General features: G+C 40.8%; 2 protein-coding genes across 2 annotated transcripts in view; both read right to left on the bottom strand.

Moving 5' to 3' along the window:
• The window catches only part of LOC311289860 (NACHT, LRR and PYD domains-containing protein 3-like), a gene marked incomplete at its 3' end in the record, with an annotated part of 146,449 nt that overhangs the window by 20,031 nt on the left and 105,445 nt on the right, over positions 1-20,973 (bottom strand). The gene's annotated exons all lie outside the window — the stretch shown is intronic.
• Positions 9,464-11,011, bottom strand: LOC311289598 (piggyBac transposable element-derived protein 4-like). Its single transcript, XM_084407731.1, has 2 exons — positions 10,239-11,011; positions 9,464-10,109 (listed from the first exon to the last, which is right to left on the bottom strand). The coding sequence occupies exons 1-2, from the start codon at positions 10,965-10,967 to the stop codon at positions 9,561-9,563; spliced, it is 1,278 nt and encodes a 425-aa protein (XP_084263857.1). The 5' UTR covers positions 10,968-11,011; the 3' UTR covers positions 9,464-9,560.

Genomic DNA, 20,973 nt, shown 5'->3' with positions numbered 1-20,973 from the left:
TTCTTATCCCAGACATTGTTATTTTAAAGATTTAAATCCTTGCCGCCAAGACGCTCCTCTGTCGGTTACGGATTGAAAGTGAAACTTAAATCTGTCACGCGGACGCGGGGTGTTTGGATTTATTCACGCACGTTAAAAAACATTTATTAAAAACTTATTTCGTTGCACATTTTTATATACAGCATTATCATAATAGGCTGAATATTAACGTATTTGACAGAAAACCGGTAGTTTTATGTGAAGTCAGACATTGAGCGCCCTCATATAGCCAAAGTGGCATGATCCTCGTTTCATAAAACCTCAGCGAAGATTCGACTGTGAGATCGGTAGTCGAATCAGGCTCCTCCAATCGAAGCATCGAATCTTCGACTATTTGGGGTCATCCCTAAATCCAATACTGTATGTTTGCATGTGTCTGTTACACATAATAGTAACTGAATGTCTTTTTATTTAAATTTTATATACAATATGTTTATGCTTATGTGCAGTTTATGTAAATTACCTCATGAGCAGTTCTGGTTTTGAATGTATGTACCAGTTCTCACCACTAAGTGGTGGTATAATATTTCATATTTTAATTATATTGTAACATTTAACCTGAGTAGTTTATAATGTAAATAATGTATTTGGATACTACTTCATACATGTGAGTTACTTATTGTTCTTCTTAAGTTTTCTTATTATTAAGTGTGCTTGCTGAAAGCAGAACTTTGTACATGAACTCGAGACTCCAATGTGAGGAAGCACAAGATCTGATTAAAAAAAATAAAAAAATTATTTCAGGCTAATAGACAAACCCATTTACCTATGTCTATGCAAGAGTTAGATTTAATGTTAATGCATTTAGACAGTAGGTGGCACTGTTGTATTACATTTCACAGAGCTGCCAAGTCAGTGTATAGACTGCATTCGTTTTTAATAGGTTTGTCTTAATAAATGCAGGCAGGAATTTCGTTTTTTGCATTGGTCTAATTTAATCATCTTCATTTATTAATATATACAGATTTGTATGCATGAATTGTGCATTTCCAGTTCTCAAAGCAGTTAATAAAAAAAAATAAAAAAAAATTATACAAAATACATCATGCTCTTCTTCGCTAACCGAACAAACAATTAATTCTCTGTGGCTGTGTTTGTGCGCACGGGAAATGTGCTGCGCATAACAATAGAAAACAAGGAGAAACGCGTCACATGCTCAAACAATCAACAACGTCGCTCTAGAGGTGCGTTCCATTTGACCGTAAGTGGACTGCGAAGTGGACTTCACAGGGTTTTCCGCCATCTTAAGTTAGATTCTAATCCGAAGGGAGCGAACATGTTCAGTTCGAAGGGCACTGCGCACGGCATAGGGAATAAGGGAACATCGATACATCACTTCACAGGAAGTGCAGAGCGATGATCACCCAACTATCATTTCGCGCACCACGTCATCACCAGTCAGAACGGTCATAACTAACGATGGAGGAGTTTACGTATGTGTGTAAGTATTCATACATTTCGCCATTGTTATACAAATGACAGTATTTTTAACGGTTATTGTTGTGAATATTACATATACTATTTTTGATGATTATAATTTACCTCAGTGAATGCAGCCAGCTTAGCTAGTTTGTGAAGTAAAGTGATTTTATTTTAGGTAGTTGTAAAATAGTGCAATATAATTGTAAATATATAATATAATAATACAAATTTAAATATGAATGTAGTCCTATATATATTTATGTTATATCATAATCTGCGCGACTCCGTCGTTGACTTTCTTTGATGACGTTTGCAGGGCATTTCAAATGAGCGGTTATTGTCAGTGAAGTCCACTTCAACTGATATACCGTGCTCAGGGAGTAGGGGAGCAGTGAACACTGCGTATGGACCCTGTCGAATGGAACGCACATTAGATGTGTAAAAACCATAAAACAAGTGGAAAACGCGAGCGCGCCACTGTCTCCTTTCCACAAGCGCTTGTTCTCCTGTGGCGTCTGTCGTTGCTATGCAACCGTGAACTGCGCTCTCCATGATGACAAGAGCTGTGTCTGAAATCGCTCCCTATCCACTATATAGTGCACTATTTAGGGTGTCGGACATTTTGTAGTGGTGTCCGAATTCTGAGTGAACGACATCATTCCCTACATTCTTCACTACTTTTACCCACAATCCTCTCTGAATTCGAGTGTACAACACGATAAGGCGATAGAGCGCGAATGAAAAATAAACAAAAATGTCACCATGGCAACGGTGCACGTGAGTTAGAAAACAATCATTTATAAGACCAGACGCCTGGTTATTTATTTATATATACCGTTATATCTATATTTGAATAAACAAATGTGTTGTGTAGTGTTTTGTTCTCTTTTATTTTCACATATAAATGTAAAAAGTAAATAAATATGACAAGCAAGTGTTTTTATTATCTTTTTTTTAATCAAATAACGCAATAAACGTGAAAAATTCATACATACAATTGTTACATACAATTCATACAGCCAAAAAAAGGAAATATTAAAGATGGGTAGGTAATGTTTATGACAAATTGTCTGAGCTCTCTGGCGCGTGATAATTATGTCAGCGTCCGAATTCTTTGCTGATGTAGTGCACTCAACTGCCATTCATTATGTAGGGATTAGTGAAGGAGTGAGCGGTTTCAGACACAGCTAAGGAAGTATCAGCAAAAGATTAATCGATTTCTAGCCCTTGCATTAGCTTTACTACTAGATATATTTATGTAGATGAAAAAATAATAAGGCGCCCTGTACAGCTATGATCAGCTGTTCGGCCGAGCATTCAATGTTGTTACGCTGCAAGCTGATGGTTCGTTGCTGCCGCGCTCTATCACTCGCACACCATAAAGAGCAAATTGTTTTTAAATGTTTCAATTTCGTGATTAAAATTACATAATTTGGAAGCGGATAATTTCTTCACAAACAGCTCATTATGACTCAATGTTAGAATGCTGCACCTACATTAGATAGTGTGAATAAGATCAGCGCAACGCAGACCACTGCATTGACAGCGTGAGACATATGATCTGTCTACGGCCAGGGCTCAGCGGAAGACAGAAAATGCCGGTCCAGCACTGATTGAGGAATTAAATTCGAAAATAAAAGACAGTTTGACATCTTTTTTCTCGCATTCTCGCATTTTTTCTTGCATCTCGCATCTATCCACTACCTTCTAACGTTAGTGCACTGCATCCGAGCAAGCACACTTTGCAGTTCCTCCGGAAATGCATTTTTCTAGTTTATATCTTTATTCTTTTTCTATTGTAGTGCCACACCCACACACACCTGGATACATGCACCTATGGTGAATAGATTAACCCTGTAAAGTCCATGTACAAGTTGTGTTGTGTACAACCTAGATGAAAATTACCATTGTGTTAAGAAAAAAATTAAGCCTCCTTTGTGTGAAGCTGAGCAGATCCTGTGAGAAAAGAGTGTACTTTCCATAGATAATAAAATGTAATGTTGTGGGAAAATCATGGAAATAGTTTGCAATTTTTATCTATTTGTTTTATATATTTATTTGTTTGGTCAGTGTCTTTGTTTTTTTTTGTAAGCTGTGAGGTGAAGGCTGACATTACTGAAATTATTGACAAAGTTATATGGAACTGTAATGTGGTCAAGACATGACTGGAACTACTTTAGGTGTGGGTTTACTGGATCAGTGGTTCCCAATTCCAGTCCTCGTGACCCACTGCTCTGCACATTTTGTATGTCTCCCTTATTTAACAAACCTGAACCAGATCATCAGCTCATTAGGAGAGACTCCATGAACTGAACTGAGTGTGTCAGATAAGAGAGATATACAAAATGTGCAGAGCAGTGGGTCACGAGGACTGGAATTGGGAACCACTGTACTGGATAATAATTACACAAATTCATCAATCAATCAGAATGAAGCATTCAATAGTATAACTAGATCTAAACCTCTGTTAATTATCAATTGGAACTTTTGTAAATGTATGAAAGAAATGAAGTAAAATTAGTTTGTAATAAGTGAAGATGGTGATGCTGTTTTTGGAGTGGTTTAATTAAAATTAAAGCTGCAAGCAGCGATGAAAGGGCCCTCGCACCCGTGCCATCAACACTCGGTGGCTTTAGGAAGACAGAGCATGGTTGGGCAATGTACATTTAAGGAGGTATATATAGTAAGAGTATGTCAAAGTCAGTTACAAAATGTTTTGTATAATGGTGATAATAGCATGCTTCATGACTCAGCTAAGTGTTGCTAGCATGTTTAGTATGTTTCTAGCATGCTTAGTACACAATAATTATGTGGTTAGTACTGCATTAATGTGTTAACCATGTCAGTTTCGGTTGCCAGTAGTTGGGGCTATGTCTATATCTGAATTTCGCTATGTAGATGTGTTCAGTGCAGGACTTTTATCAAACATGTGAAGTTTGGGGCAGATTGGACATTGTATGCTTGAGTTACAACAACTTCCTTTAGCATTTCTAACATGTTTTATGATGTTTCTAGCATTTTACATATTAATTTTGGGGTAGATTGGACATTGCATGCCTGAGTTACAGCAAATTCATATTTAATTGCAGTAATATCATGCTTTAGCACTTAGCTAAGTGTTTGCTAGTATGTTTTAGCATGTCTCTAGTATGTTGGTAGGATATTTAGCACCTACTGGCATTTTTTTATATGTTATTAGGAGTCCAGAACAGTGTTAAACGTCACTTCCTTTTGCCAGCAGGCAGCGCTATGACTATAACTGAATATGAGCATGGATGTGTGTTCATGACAGAACTCTTATCAAACGTGTGAAGTTTGGCGAAAATTGGACATTGCCTTCTTGAGTAACAACAACGTCATGTTTCATTGAATTAGTATGCTTTAACACTTAGCTTAGTATTGCTAGCATGTTTTAACATGTTTCTAGCATGTTTAGAAGTCAATGGCATTTTTAACATGTTGCTAGAACGGCATCAACGTGTTAAACATGACACTTCCTGTTACCGGTAGGTGGCGCTATTACTATAACTGAATATTCTCATGTAGATGTGTTCAGGCCATGACTCTTATCAAACGTGTGAAGTTTGGGGCAGACTGGACATTCCGTGCCTGTGTTACAGCAAATTCCTATTTAATTGCAGCAATAGCATGCTTTAGCACTAAGCTAAGTGTTTGCTAGCATGTTTTAGCATGTTTCTAGTATGTTGTTAGCATGTTTAACACATGCTGGCACTTTTTTATATGTTATTAGGAGTCCACAACAGTGTTTAACATGTCACTTCCTGTTGCCAGCAGGTGGCGCTATGACTGTAACTGAATATGAGCATGGTCATGTGTTCAGGACAGAACGCTTATCAAAAGTGTGAAGTTTGGGGCAGATTGGACATTGCCTTCTTGAGTAACAACAACATCCCGTTTCATTGAATTAGCATGCTTTAGCACTCAGCTAAGTTTTGCTAGCATGTTTTAACATGTTTCTAGCATGTTTAGAAGTCAATGGCATTTTTAACATGTTGCTAGAACGGCATCAACGTGTTAAACATGACACTTCCTGTTACCAGTAGGTGGCGCTATTATTATAACTGAATATTCTCATGTAGATGTGTTCAGGCCATGACTCTTATCAAACGTGTGAAGTTTGGGGCATATTGGACATTCCGTGCCTGAGTTACAGCAAATTCCTATTTAATTGCAGTAATAGCATGCTTTAGCACTTAGCTAAGTGTTTGCTAGCATGTTTTAGTATGTTTCTAGTATAGCTGGATCTTATTTCGACTTCCTGTTTTCGAATGCGCATGCGTCGCGTCTGAGCGCGTTGTTGTCTTTGGAGCTCCATCGATTTGATTTATAAATCTTGATTTTATTCTTTAAACTTACAACAAACATTTTCTACTTTACCTCACTGAGAAGCACTACTGCTCAACCCTCATAGTTACAACGCGGACTGTTGAGCAGACGCGTCTCAAGCCTATTAGTGATCCAACGCTGGATACTCCTATAGGTTACGTCCGTGGATCACGGCTGAACGCGTCTTCTCAACACTCACTTACAAACATTTTTCGCCTGTCGTGCGTCTACTCTACACCCGTACCACTAAAAAGACGGATTATATCTAAGACTTCAATCATAAATTAGTATTAATATTGATAGCATCACTGGTAGCTTCGTTGCTAACTTACTGTCCATCTGTTAAAATGGCGAATATATCAGATGTAAGTAGTCTACCTTTTGGTGCAGGTGAGGACACATTTGAGCTGCACGCACTGCAGTCTGAGCTGGAAGCTGTTGAGAAACAGATCCACGACCTTTTATTGAGACAAGCCGAGCTGATAGACCGGCGGTTAGCTCTTGAAACATCACGCGTCGATGCACACAAATCAGTGATTAACGTTACTAACCCGCTGACCCCGACCTCGTCTACTCCGTGCGTTTCTCAACATCGGTCCCGAGCACCGAGGTTGCGATCAGCCATGGTCTCGTTCACTCCGGCTCCAACACGCCACCACGAAGCCTGGGTGGTTCCGCAGCGGAAGACGCGAGTCAGGTCTAGACCAAGACTCTCTCCGACCCTCCCGGTTTTCGAGTTATCCACACAAAACCGCTTCTCCCCTCTTCGCGAAACAGAACGCGATGCTGTGATCATCGGCGATTCCATCATTCGGCACGTACGCGCAACGTTAGGTAAAAGTAAGGTGCACAGTCACTGCTTTCCTGGTGCTCGTGTTTCTGAAATCGCTACTCACGTGCCCGAGATTCTGAACGGTGACGAGCGCGTCGGAACTGTTGTCCTGCACGCGGGAGTGAACGACATCAGGATGCGCCAGACAGAGATTCTGAAGAAAGACTTCAGGAATCTGATCGATACGGTACGCAGCACATCGCCTGAAACAACGATCATAGTGTCAGGACCGCTTCCCACGTACCGACTAGGACATGAAAAGTTTAGCAGATTATTTGCGCTAAATGAATGGTTAATGTCATGGTGCAATGAGCAGAAACTGCTCTTTGTAAATAATTGGAATCTGTTTTGGGAGCGTCCTAGGCTTTTCCGTGCCGATGGCTTACACCCAAGCAGATTCGGAGCAGATCTTCTGTCGGATAACATCTCCAAAATGTTAAATACCTTTTGACTAGTAACCAAAAGTCCAAATCATAGTCTCTGCTGCACCAATTTAACTGATATAAATACTAGTGTAGAATATTGCATAGAAACCGTGTCTATTCCTCGTTTAGTAATCAGTAATAAATCTACTGCAGGATCTAGGAAAAATCTAATTGTTATTAAAACAGAAAATGTTGCTATTAGTAAACAAAAACAATTTCTAAAGCTAGGTCTTCTAAACATTAGATCACTCACACCTAAGGCAGTTATTGTAAATGAAATAGTCACAGATAATAGCTTCGATGTAATTTGCCTTACTGAAACCTGGCTTAAACCAAATGATTATTTCGGTCTAAATGAGTCTGCTCCTCCTGGATACTCCTATAAGCATGAGCCCCGTCTGATTGGTCGTGGCGGTGGTGTTGCGACAATCTATAGAGATATTCTCAATGTTACTCAGAAAGCGGGTTATACGTTTTACTTTGTTTGAAGTACTTGTACTAAATGTTACGCTCTTAGATGTTAGAAAAACATCCCTATTATCTCTAGCCTTGGCTACCGTATATAGACCGCCTGGGCCTTACGCTGATTTCCTAAAAGAGTTTGCAGATTTTCTCTCAGACCTATTAGTCAATGTCGATAAAGCATTAATTGTTGGAGATTTTAACATACACGTAGATAATCCAAATGATGCGTTAGGGGCTGCGTTTACAGATTTATTAAATTCATTTGGGGTCAAGCAAAACGTCACCGGACCAACTCATCGTCTTAATCATACACTCGATTTAATTATATCACATGGAACCGATCCAACCGATATAGATATTATACCGCAAAGTGATGAAGTCACTGACCATTACATGGTAACTTGCATATTACGTACTGCTGTAATATGTCATGCGGCGCCGCGTTATCGATTAGGCAGAACAATCCTTCCATCCACCATAGATAATTTCTCAAATTGCTTATCTGATCTGTCTCAGCTGCTGCCTGAACCCAAACAAACAGATGAACTAGAAGAACTAACTAGCACTATGAGCACTATTCTCTCTAGAACATTCGATGTTGTTGCACCTATTAGATTAAAAAAGGTCAGAGAGAAAATTAAAGCACCGTGGTACAACAATACTACGCATGTTCTAAAGAGAGAAACCTGTATTTTAGAGCGTAAATGGAAACAAACTAATTTAGAGGTCTTTAGAATCGCGTGGAAAGACAGTATGTCACGTTATAAAAAGGCCCTAAAAGCAGCCAGGGCTGAGCACCTCCGCAAACTAATAGAAAATAACCAAAATAATCCAAGGTTTTTATTTAACACCGTGGCTAGACTAACAAATAAACAGACGTCACCCGAACAAAATATCCCGTTACAGTTTAGTAGTAATGATTTTATGAAGTTCTTCACTGAGAAAATAGAAAGCATCAGAACCACAATTGTAAACGTTCAATCTTCAATTGCGCCTTATAATTCAGCCTCAATTAACACCCCGCAAGAACAATTACAGTGCTTTACAACTATAGAACAAAGAGAGTTAAATAAACTTATCACTTCATCTAAAACTACAACATGTTTATTAGATCCTATACCAACTAAGCTACTGAAAGAAGTGTTACCTGTAGTGGAAGAGCCTCTCCTCAATATTATTAACTCGTCTTTATCTTTAGGTCATGTTCCAAGAACATTTAAACTGGCAGTTATAAAACCTCTCATTAAGAAACCACAATTAGATCATAATAACCTAGCAAATTATAGACCCATTTCAAATCTTCCATTTATGTCTAAAATGTTAGAAAAAGTGGTGTCCGCTCAATTGTGTTCTTTCTTGCAAGAAAATGATATCTATTGAAAGTTTCAGTCAGGATTCAGGCCGCACCATAGCACTGAAACTGCGCTCGTTAAAATCACAAATGATTTACTTTTAGCTTCTGACCAAGGCTGTATCTCAATACTAGTTTTACTTGATCTTAGTGCTGCGTTCGATACTATAGATCACACAATACTCTTAGATCGACTACAAAATTATACTTGTGTTCAAGGACAAGCATTAAGCTGGTTCAGATCATACTTATCTGACCGCTACCATTTTGTCTATTTATATATTATATATTATATATATTTCATCACGGCCGGATGAAAACGCTAAATTATCCAAATTGACAGAGTGTGTTAACACTAGAAGTCCCAGAGAGCAGCCATTTGGCTTTTCTACCTATAAAACCCGCAGGACAGCCGATGGGCTGGAAGGCTTTAGGCTAATATCCTTAATCAGCTGTTAACAGTTGCTTTTGTTATGTAAACGATGTGGGGCCATGCTGAGCCACTTCAAGGAAACTTGTGTTTCACTATGCCATCTTAGGGAGAAATCAACACACATGTTTTATTTTTTCCTTTGTTGCTGAGATTTATTGATAAAAACAGTACAAAATAAAATAAAAAAGAAACCAACCATTTGTACACATTTACAAATAATATTAAAACGTGAGTACATTCCAGCAATCACTCACAATCCTGGCACTGCCATGGTATCTCCCGTCTGCATTTACCACATGTGTATCTGTAGCAGTGAACACATCGCACAGTGGCATGATTGTTCTTGAATTGGTGTTTGACCTGACACATGGCTCTTTTTCCAGGGCTAGGTGTGGAGGGTTGTGTCCGAAGCAATTGTTCTTTTCTTGCCTTCTTCGCACACATATGAGAGTTAGCCAACTCTCTTGCAAGCTCCACCAGGAAGTCCACCCGTCTTTCCTGCCTTCCGGTGCATGCTTGATACAGCACATGTGCATTCAGTGCTGCCATGTCAATCATATTATAGAACACGGCAACTGGCCAGCGCCGTGTCCCTGTGTGGACAGTGTACTCCCGCACCATCTGGTCCATCACATCCACGCCGCACTTTGTGGTGTTGTAAAGGGTGACAGTGTTTGGCTTCCTTTTGGTGGTATTATCAGTCTGAATCACGCTGTGCACGCTGCTTAGAATGTAGACGGTCTTCTTCCGTTTGGCCTCATACGCCGTCAGCGTAGCAGCAGTGGTTGAAAACACCTAATAAATAAGATAAATTGTTATTTTCATAGCACTTTTACACACAATGACACAAAGACACACTTGGCGGTGTTGATTCTAAAAATTAGAAACACATAAACATAGAACCACAAAAGACCTGCAACATACCTGAGTGGTGAATTCATTGCGATCTGTGTGTCTAGCGGATTGAGGGATTTCCCGGCGAATCTTGTTGACTGTGCCGAGGATGGTGGTTTTCTGGCTAAGAAGTTTATGCGCAAGTGACAGCGATGTGAAGAAATTGTCCGTGGTAACATTTCTGCCCTTGTCTAGGAATGGTTCCATCAGCCTCATCACTACATTTTCAGACAGTCTCTCTCCACTGGGACGACTAGGGTCCTTGCCAAGATATGGGAGGACATTACAAATGTACTTGGATTTTAGGTCGCAAGCCACCCAAAACTTGATCCCAAACTTGTCAGGTTTAGTTGCAATATACTGCAGGAAACAGCAGCGAGTCTTTGACGGGAAAAGCTGTTCATCAACGGTGATATGTAGACCAGGGTTGTTGGACGTGATGCAATTGGTGACAAATGATCCCCACACACTGGAAATTGCAGCAAACTTATCAGTCTTTGCTCGATCACTCCAGGTGGACCTGTCATCAAAGCGTAGGTGTCGCATGATGTCTTGGAAGCGGTTTCGCGGCATTGTTCCAATGATATCTGGGTTTCCCAGGTTTGCTGACCAGCAGTCACGTAGTGATGGAACCTTGGTAAGCCCCCGCAAGATGACAATTGCAATAAATGCCATTAGTTCAGGGAGGGCCATGAACCAATGAACATGCTCCGTTTCCTGTGCATGTTGAATAGTCCATTCTTGAATGCTATGAAGCATGTCAAGAGTGATGAAACACAGGAAGCTCTGAAGGCGACTCGAGATACTTTTCCTGGCCTTAGCCATTGGCTCTCCATCTGCAGCGTACGCTTTTATTGGGGTGAAAGGGAGACGCGTCCCCACCTGTTCTTCACGCCACACTGTGCCATCTTTCCCTGTCTCTGTCAGGTCAGTCCCCAAACGGGCTCTCTTTTTTGGTTGAGGAGCAGTCTCCTCATCTGCAGTGTGAACAAATTCAAATTGTGAGCAATGGAAAAGTCAAATGATATCACAAATGCATGCATAGATACTAATAATAATTCCAGTATCTCCTTCTCTGTATTGGAATAATGTCTGAAATATCTTCCTAAATAAAAAGATACAACTAAAGCAAAGAAACAACTAATAATGTTTTGCACTTCAGATGGCAGTGAATGTCTGCTAAGTAGTACAAACAAAAAAGTGGACAATACAAAAAAGGCAGAGTAAATATTTATGTCACTCCACTCTGCTTTTTTGGTGTTTTCCACTTACTGGTTTGAAATGAAATAGGAAATAATATGAAATGAAACTTAACCTGAAGACAGATCAGACAGCTCTGAGTCCGAATCCGGCTGAAGTTCTATGTCTTCTCCATCTGAGTCACAAGGGTTTACTTCACTCAGGATCATTTCCAAGGCCTGCCGAGTGGTGAGTCTTGTCTGCATTTTCTTTTCTTGGACAGGAGGTTCGTACACCACAGAATTCTTGAGGGCACTGAAGTAGTAGGCTATGTGCAGTGAGATTGTATCCACCTCAGCACAAAAGGAATTACCTCTCATTTGAGAGCAAGCTGCATGCAATTAGATGTGCTAATTCATACCTGTTTACACCTGGGCAAGACCCTACATGCCAATGTGAGACATGGTCAATCAAGTTCTCTGCTTTTAGCAGCCCTCCCTCCCCCACACATACAAACAAGCCACCAGCAACCATTCACACACACACCCCCAACCCCCCTGCAGATTGCTCAGGTAATGACCACATTTACACATGAATTGATGCTAATGATAGCCAAAAGACTAACCAGTTAGCATCCACTTGGCTAAAGGAGGGTTACAAAACTCTGGGACTTCTAGTGTTAAAGATATAAAAGATTGGATGACGCGACATTTTCTTTTATTAAATCCAGACAAAACAGAGGTACTACTTATCGGTTCAAAAAAACGCCCACAAAACCTCTCGCAATACAACTTTAATATAGTAGGATGTCCTGTTACTTTATCCTCTACAGTAAAAGACCTGGGTGTTATACTCGATTGCAACCTGTCTTTCAAAAATCATATTTCATATGTTACAAAAACCGCCTTTTTCCACCTTAGAAACATTGCTAAGCTACGTAATATGCTATCAGTTTCTGATGCAGAAAAGTTAGTTCATGCATTCATGACCTCGAGACTAGATTACTGTAATGCTTTATTAGCTGGTTGTCCTGCATCCTCAATAAACAAGCTACAGTTAGTCCAGAATGCCGCCGCTAGAGTGCTTACTAGATCAAGAAAATATGATCATAAAACACCGATTTTATCATCACTGCATTGGTTACCTATAAAGTTCCGTATTAATTACAAGGTATTGCTACTTACTTATAAAGCCCTAAACGGCTTAGCTCCAGTCTATTTAACGGATCTTCTATCGCCTTATAATCCATCGCGCTCTTTAAGATCACTTAATTCAAGGCTTTTGGTCATACCTAGGATATCCAGAACCACCAAAGGAGGGAGAGCATTTTCACATTTAGCTCCAAAACTCTGGAATAGTCTTCCTGATAGTGTTCGTTGCTCAGACTCGCTCTCCCAGTTTAAAACTAGATTAAAGTCGCATCTCTTCAGCCAGGCATTCATATAATATTTTTAATCTTACAGTTCAAATTACAATCCGGCCTCTAGTTAATAAACGCCAGAGGAGAACTGGCCCCCGACTGAGCCTGGGTTCTCCCAAGGTTTTTTTTTTCTCCATTGGGTCACCTGATGGAGTTTTAGGACACCAGTAGGTCACTTGATGGAGTTTTTTGGTTCCTTGCCACTGTTGCCTTTGGCTTGCTCAGTTGGGGATATTCTGGGGATATCTAATTTGATTTTATCAATAAATTCCACTAGAAACAAACCTTGTTGTATTATTTTAATTTAATACTGTGAAGCTGCTTTGATACAATCTGTATTGTGAAAAGCGCTATACAAATATACTTGACTTGACTAGTATGTTGTTAGTATGTTTAGCACTTGCTGGCACTTTTTTACATGTTATCAGGAGTTCACAACAGTGTTAAACATGTCACTTCCTGTTGCCAGCAGGTGGCGCTATGACTATAAATGAATATGAGCATGGTCATGTGTTCAGGACAGAACGCTTATCAAAAGTGTGAAGTTTGGGGCAGATTGTACAATCCATGCCTGAGTTACAGCAACTTCCTGTTTCATGGCGAAACATCAAAATTTGTCAGGCCGCCAAGGACCCGCCCTTCGACGAAAACTCAAGATCTTCGCAATTTAACGTCGCAAAGGCCTTAAGATTACACTCACCAAATTTGAAGATGATCAGATAAAAACTGTAGAAGGAGTTCGTTAAAGTACGAGGCCTCAAAATCGCAAAAACTGCACAAAAATCTGAGAGGAAGTTGAAAATGGCTGACTTCCTGTTGTGTTTAGGGCTACGCTCCAAGATACTTTTTTGTAGGTATTAGGTCCTTACATATATGTACCGTATTTCGTACACGTACGTGGAACACAGCCGGAGGCGCACTCCGTTGAACTTTTATAGGTGGCGCTATCGAGCCATTTTGACCCGCCCAATTCTGAAACCTATATCAGATGTAAATTTTCGCCAGTTCTGACGCATTTGCAAAGTTTCGTGAGTTTTCGAGCATGTTTAGGCCCTCAAAAATGCAATTAAATCCGGAGAAGAATAATAATAAATATAGCTGCGAGCAGCGATTGCGGGCCCAAGCCGGTGGCACCGCCACTCTGGTGCCTTTAGTTACACTAAAGCCACCGGGGTGGCGGTGTCACCGCCTTGGGCCCTCCATCGCTGCTCGCAGCTATATATATATATATACAGTGCAATGCATAAGTGAATACACCCATGCTAAAGTTGACTAAAAAGAGGAATAAAAAATCATATTTTGGAAATTGAACTTAATGCCTTAATTTAAAAAATTAGGAAAAATCCAACCTTTAAGGACACCAATTTTCTTTGTGAATGAATAATGTATCGTAAATAAATAAATGTTCTTCCTTAAAATACATGGTGCATAAGTGAGTACACCCCTATGTTAAATTCCCATAGAGGCAGGCAGATTTTTATTTTTAAGTATTTAAAAAAAAAATTTTTTAGGATACTATGCATCCTGATAAAGTTCCCTTGGCCTTTGGAATTAAAATAGCCCCACATCATCACATAGCCTTCACCATACCTAGAGATTGGCATGGGGTAATTTCCATAAGATCATCTCTCAATGCAAATCAAACTAGCTTTTAGGCTAACTGAAATAAAATCATGCCAATCTCTAGGTATGGTGAATGCTATGTGATGATGTGGGGCTATTTTAATTCCAAAGGCCAAGGGAACTTTATCAGGATGCATAGTATCCTAAAAAAAATTTTTTTTAAATACTTAAAAATAAAAATCTGCCTGCCTCTATGGGAATTTAACATAGGGGTGTACTCACTTATGCACCATGTATTTTAAGGAAGAACATTTATTTATTTACGATACATTATTCATTCACAAAGAAAATTGGTGTCCTTAAAGGTTGGATTTTTCCTAATTTTTTAAATTAAGGCATTAAGTTCAATTTCCAAAATATGATTTTTTATTCCTCTTTTTAGTCAACTTTAGCATGGGTGTATTCACTTATGCATAGCACTGTATATATATATATATATATACTAGGGGTGTAACGATACACCAATGCCACGGTTCGGTTCATATCACGGTTTTGGAGCCACGGTTCGGTTCGGTTCGGTTCGGTTCTGTTTGCTGTGGGGGCAGGGTTCATAGTAGGGCACCACCAGCAATAATAACACTAGAAACACTTTTAACTTAATAAAAACAACAACAATAATTTAACTTATGTTAAACTTATGGCTTCATGTTTTCTTTAGAGCAGTTAGCACACCTGAGTTAACTAAAATGAAATAGCCTAAATGTCTCCACTGACTAGTCAGAAATAAACTGCACACCTGAATAGGGTTGCCAACTTCAGAAAAGTCAAATGCGGGACAATTGTGGTTCTTTATAGGAAAATGAGGGACACTCAAAATATTTACTGTATCGCACAATGTACATCATTTCAGTGTCTGCAAACTGTAGTTAAGTATATGTTTAAAAGGTTATCAGACAAACACAAAATGTATTGCTTAACCTATTTATGTACAATTTAATTCTAAAAATTATTTTAATGTCATACAAAAAAATATATGTCACATTACAAACAAACCACCATTCAAAATAACCGCATTTATCTGAAATAGAAAGCTTTTTTAACATTATACACTAGGCCTACAGTTCAAAAGTTTGAGGTTAGTAAGATTATTTTTTGGGGAAAGAAATTAAAGAAAGTAATTGCCTACTTTTATTCAGCAAGGATGCATTACATTAATCAAAAGTGACAGTACATTTATAGTGTTACACAAGCTTTCTATTTCAAATAAATATCTTATGATCTTTACATTCATCAAAGAATCCTGGGGGGAAAAACAAAACCGTTTTAAACAAATAATAATCAGAAATGTTTTGTGAGCATAATATTTCCCTGAGGTAGATTACGTTTTCTTGCGTGGCTGGATGTTAGACTCATGAACAATAATCACGTTGTTTGCATTCGCCAAAATTGATTTGCCGAAATCAAAACGTGGACAGTGAAAGGGAATTACCGTTAGCGCGAGACGAGTCCGGCTTGAAGCGGAAGCGATCAGACGGCAGAGGATTATGTTCGCAAATCAAACAATGATTAAAAAAAGCTGTGATATGTCATCATATTGGATGATGACAGGTGTCGGTGATCATTCTCAAGTGTCGTGATCAGCACTGCTGCTGTTGCTGCTGTAACACTATCAGTCAGTGGTTGTGACCGCAGGGTCTTCAATCACAATATGCCGCGGAGTTGCCATCCTGAAGTGCGTAACTGCGTATGTAAACTCCCGAGCGTGATCGATCACCCAAATCACGTGACATGCACTTTATTTAGTAAATAATATTATAATAATATTTATTAAAACTACAGCTCTTATTAGTTGTTAAAAGTGTACTCATTAATTACTATTTAATCAAATGTCAGGGAAGAAAAAATAGTTTGTGACAAAGTGAAGTGAGAGTTGGGCAGCAGGGGGCGGGGCGCGTTCGGTTCGACATGAGAGTATCGCGGTTCGAACCGTGGCTGTTGTATCGCGGTTTTTCGGTTCGGTTTGAATATCGTTACACCCCTAATATATACTGTATATATATATATATATATATATATATATATATATATATATATATATATATATATATATATATATATAAATAAATGTAACAAAAAAAATATATATATACATTATATATATGTAACAAAAAAAAAATATATACATTATATATATGTAACAAAAAAAAAAAAAAAAAAAAAGTATATACAGTGAGGAAAATAAGTATTTGAACACCCTGCTATTTTGCAAGTTCTCCCACTTATAAATCATGGAGGGGTCTGAAATTGTCATCGTAGGTGCATGTCCACTGTGAGAGACATAATCTAAAAAAAAAATCCAGAAATCACAATATATGTTTTTTTAACTATTTATTTGTATGATACAGCGGCAAATAAGTATTTGAACACCTGAGAAAATTAATGTTAATATTTGGTACAGTAGCCTTTGTTTGCAATTACAGAGGTCAAACGTTTCCTGTAGTTTTTCACCAGGTTTGCACACACTGCAGGAGGGATTTTGGCCCACTCCTCCACACAGATCTTCTCTAGATCTGTCAGGTTTCTGGGCTGTCGCTGAGAAACACGGAGTTTGAGCTCCCTCCAAAGATTCTCTATTGGGTTTAGGTCTGGAGACTGGCTAGGCCACGCCAGAACCTTGATATGCTTCTTACAGAGCCACTCCTTGGTTATCCTGGCTGTGTGCTTCGGGTCATTGTCATGTTGGAAGACCCAGCCTCGACCCATCTTCAATGCTCTAACTGAGGGAAGGAGGTTGTTCCCCAAAATCTCGCAATACATGGCCCCGGTCATCCTCTCCTTAATACAGTGCAGTCGCCCTGTCCCATGTGCAGAAAAACACCCCCAAAGCATGATGCTACCACCCCCATGCTTCACAGTAGGGATGGTGTTCTTGGGATGGTACTCATCATTCTTCTTCCTCCAAACACGTTTAGTGGAATTATGACCAAAAAGTTCTATTTTGGTCTCATCTGACCACATGACTTTCTCCCATGACTCCTCTGGATCATCCAAATGGTCATTGGCAAACTTAAGACGGGCCTTGACATGTGCTGGTTTAGGCAGGGGTACCTTCTGTGCCATGCATGATTTCAAACCATGACGTCTTAGTGTATTTCCAACAGTAACCTTGGAAACGGTGGTCCCAGCTCTTTTCAGGTCATTGACCAGCTCCTCCCGTGTAGTTCTGGGCTGATTTCTCACCTTTCTTAGGATCATTGAGACCCCACGAGGTGAGATCTCGTAGATGGCGGCGCGAGTACATCGCGAGGCTCGCGGTCTCTCCAGATTCTGTAATTTAGCAGTATTTTTCTTGCTCATTTCGGGTCTGTTCGTCCAGAACAGTTGTGCCTTAACATCGTACACCCAAGGTGAGCTTTTGGATATTGGTTTGCGAATTTCCGACAGTTTTATGGACAACCTTCGACTCCTTCCTGAGATCGCCAGATCACCCGAGGCTATGCACTCTGCCCGGCCGGGCGGAAGTGCTCGCAGGCGCCGGCGAGATCGTAAACAAAGGCGGGGGAAGCGCGGAGGACTAAGAGCTAAGCTAAAGCTAACACCACACCGGCTCTCTTTACCCAGCATTTTCCTTGCCAATGTACGGTCGCTGTTGAACAAAATGGAGGAGATTCGACTCAACATCACATACAGCAAGAGACTTTTGAACTGTAATGTTCTAATTTTCACGGAAACATGGTTAAACAGCGGAATACCGGACAACGCTATTGAGCTAGCGGGACGCCATACATTCCGGGCGGATAGAACATTAGATGGCTCCGGTAAGACCAGAGGTGGTGGATTGTGCATTTACATTAACAAAGCTTGGTGCACAAACTCTGCTATTGTTGGGAGACATTGTTCAGCTAACCTTGAGTTTCTCATGGTTAAATGTAGACCGTTTTATCTACCGCGGGAGTTCACTTCCACTATTATAACTGCAGCCTATATTCCCCCGGATGCTGATGCCAAGTTTGCTATGAAAGAACTTCACGCAGCCATCAGTAAACAACAGACCGTTCACCCGGAAGCTGCGTTTATTGTTGCGGGTGATTTTAATCATTCAAACTTAAAGTCAGTGCTACCGAAATTTCACCAGCATGTTTCCTGTCACACCAGAGGAAACAAAACCTTAGACCATGTTTACACAAACATGGCTGAAGCTTACGTCACGACACCCCTCCCCCACTTGGGACAGTCAGATCACCTTTCTTTGTTCCTCACCCCCAAATATGCACCTCTGATCAATCGCGTGAAGCCATCAGTGAAGACCATCAAGGTGTGGCCTGCGGGGGCAGATTTCTCACTCCAGGAAAGGTTTCTACACACAGACTGGAGTATGTTTGCTTCTCAAGCCACCAGTGGCTCTCACACGGACATTGACTGCTACACCTCCTCTGTACTGGATTATATTAATACCACCATTGACAGTGTTACAACCCAGAAGCAGATCACCACATACCCAAATCAGAAGCCATGAATGAACAGGGAAGTGCGACTCCTATTGAAGACACGCAATACTGCCTTCAGATCAGGAGATGCACAAGCCTATAGCACATCCAGAGCAAATCTGAAAAGGGGCATCAAAGAGGCCAAGCACTGCTACAAGCTTAAGATAGAGGGACACTTTTCCAACGCTGACCCTCGGCGCATGTGGCAGGGCATTCAGGCCATCAGTGACTACAAACCCTCTCACTCCACCCCCGCAGCCACTGATGTCAACTTCCTGAACGAGCTAAATGACTTTTATGCTCGCTTTGAAAGAGACAACAGAGAAACTGCCACCAAGCTCAAATCCTCAGCTGACCACCCACCGATCACACTCTCCTCCACAGATGTCTGCAATGCACTGAGCAGGATCAGCGCGCACAAGGCTGCTGGACCAGACAACATCCCTGGACGCGTACTCAGGGCATGTGCGGAGCAGCTCGCTGGGGTTTTTACAGACATTTTCAACCTGTCTCTTGCCCAAGCAGCTGTACCAACATGCTTTAAATGCACTTCCATTGTGCCAGTGCCAAAACACTCCAGCCCGAAGTGCCTTAATGACTACCGCCCTGTAGCACTCACACCCATCGTAATGAAGTGCTTTGAGCGGCTGGTCCTGGCACACCTAAAAGACTCTCTACCATCCACATTGGACTCACACCAGTTTGCCTACCGTAGCAATAGGAGCACAGAGGATGCAGTCTCCATGGCACTGCACTCTGTGCTCACACATCTGGACAATAAGAACACTTATGCACGCATGCTGTTTGTTGACTTCAGCTCAGCATTCAACACTGTCATCCCAACTAAGTTAATAGCCAAACTTGGAGACCTGGGCTTCAACACCTCCATGTGCAACTGGATTTTGGACTTCTTGACCAACAGACCCCAGAATGTTCGATCAGGCTCCAACTGCTCCACGTCCATCACACTCAACACTGGTGTACCACAGGGCTGTGTGCTAAGCCCGTTCCTCTACTCCCTCTTCACCTCCGACTGCAAGCCTGTGTACGGATCTAATTCCATCGTCAAGTTTGCGGACGACACTACGGTGATTGGTCTCATCAGCAACAACGATGAGACTGCCTATAGGGAGGAGATCAAGCACCTGGCCACATGGTGCACCGAAAATAACCAGCTCCTCAACACCACCAAAACGAAGGAGCTCATCGTGGACTTCAGGAAAGTGTCAAGAGGCACACACGACACCATCCACATCAATGGAATGGCTGTTGAGCGTGTCTCCAGTTTCAAGTTCCTGGGGATCCACATCTCGGCGGACATGACCTGGACAACCAACACCTCCAGCCTGGTCAAGAAGGCTCACCAGCGCCTTTTCTTCCTGAGGACACTGAGGAAGAATCAGCTTTCCTCCACTATCCTGGTGAACTTCTATCGCTGTGCAATAGAAAGCATCCTGACCAACTGTGCTACAGTGTGGTATGGGAGCTGTTCTGTTGCAGAGCGCAAGGCAGTGCAGCGGGTGGTGAAAACCGCCCAGCGCATCACTGGGACTCCACTACCTGCCATCGAGCACATCCAGAGGAAACGCTGTCTGCATCGAGCTCGCAGCATCCTTAAGGACTCCTCTCACCCAGCCCACAGACTGTTTTCTCTCCTGCCCTCCGGCAGGCGTTTCAGGTGCCTCCGGACCAGGACCAGCAGACTAAAGAACAGTTTTTTCCCCAGAGCTGTCTCTTTATTAAACTCTAACCCTCATTGATCCCACTCCCCTCATATACTGATTGACTCTCCTCTCCCTCCTCACACCTGCCTCCATTTTGTTATTTGCAATACTATAATGTTCATTTGCACTGCTGACTGTTATTACAGTAACAACTGTTTACATATGCATCTTGCACTACTACCTTGACTGGAATATGCTCAATTTGCACTGCCGACTGTTTATTTACAGTACCGACTGTTTATATATACATTGCAATATCGTACCTTAACTGTAATATGCAATTACTTTCCACTGCACTTTCACTCGGATAGCTTCTGTCCAAACTTTATTTGCACTACTTTAAATCCATTGTTATACTGCTCATTAGCCTAACTTATACATATATCTATTTG

The sequence above is a fragment of the Rutilus rutilus genome (assembly GCF_951802725.1).
Source record: "Rutilus rutilus genome assembly, chromosome: 4".
Classification (NCBI taxonomy): domain Eukaryota; kingdom Metazoa; phylum Chordata; class Actinopteri; order Cypriniformes; family Leuciscidae; genus Rutilus; species Rutilus rutilus.
Note: the sequence above shows the minus strand (reverse complement) of the source record. Positions and strands in the feature narration are given on the sequence as shown.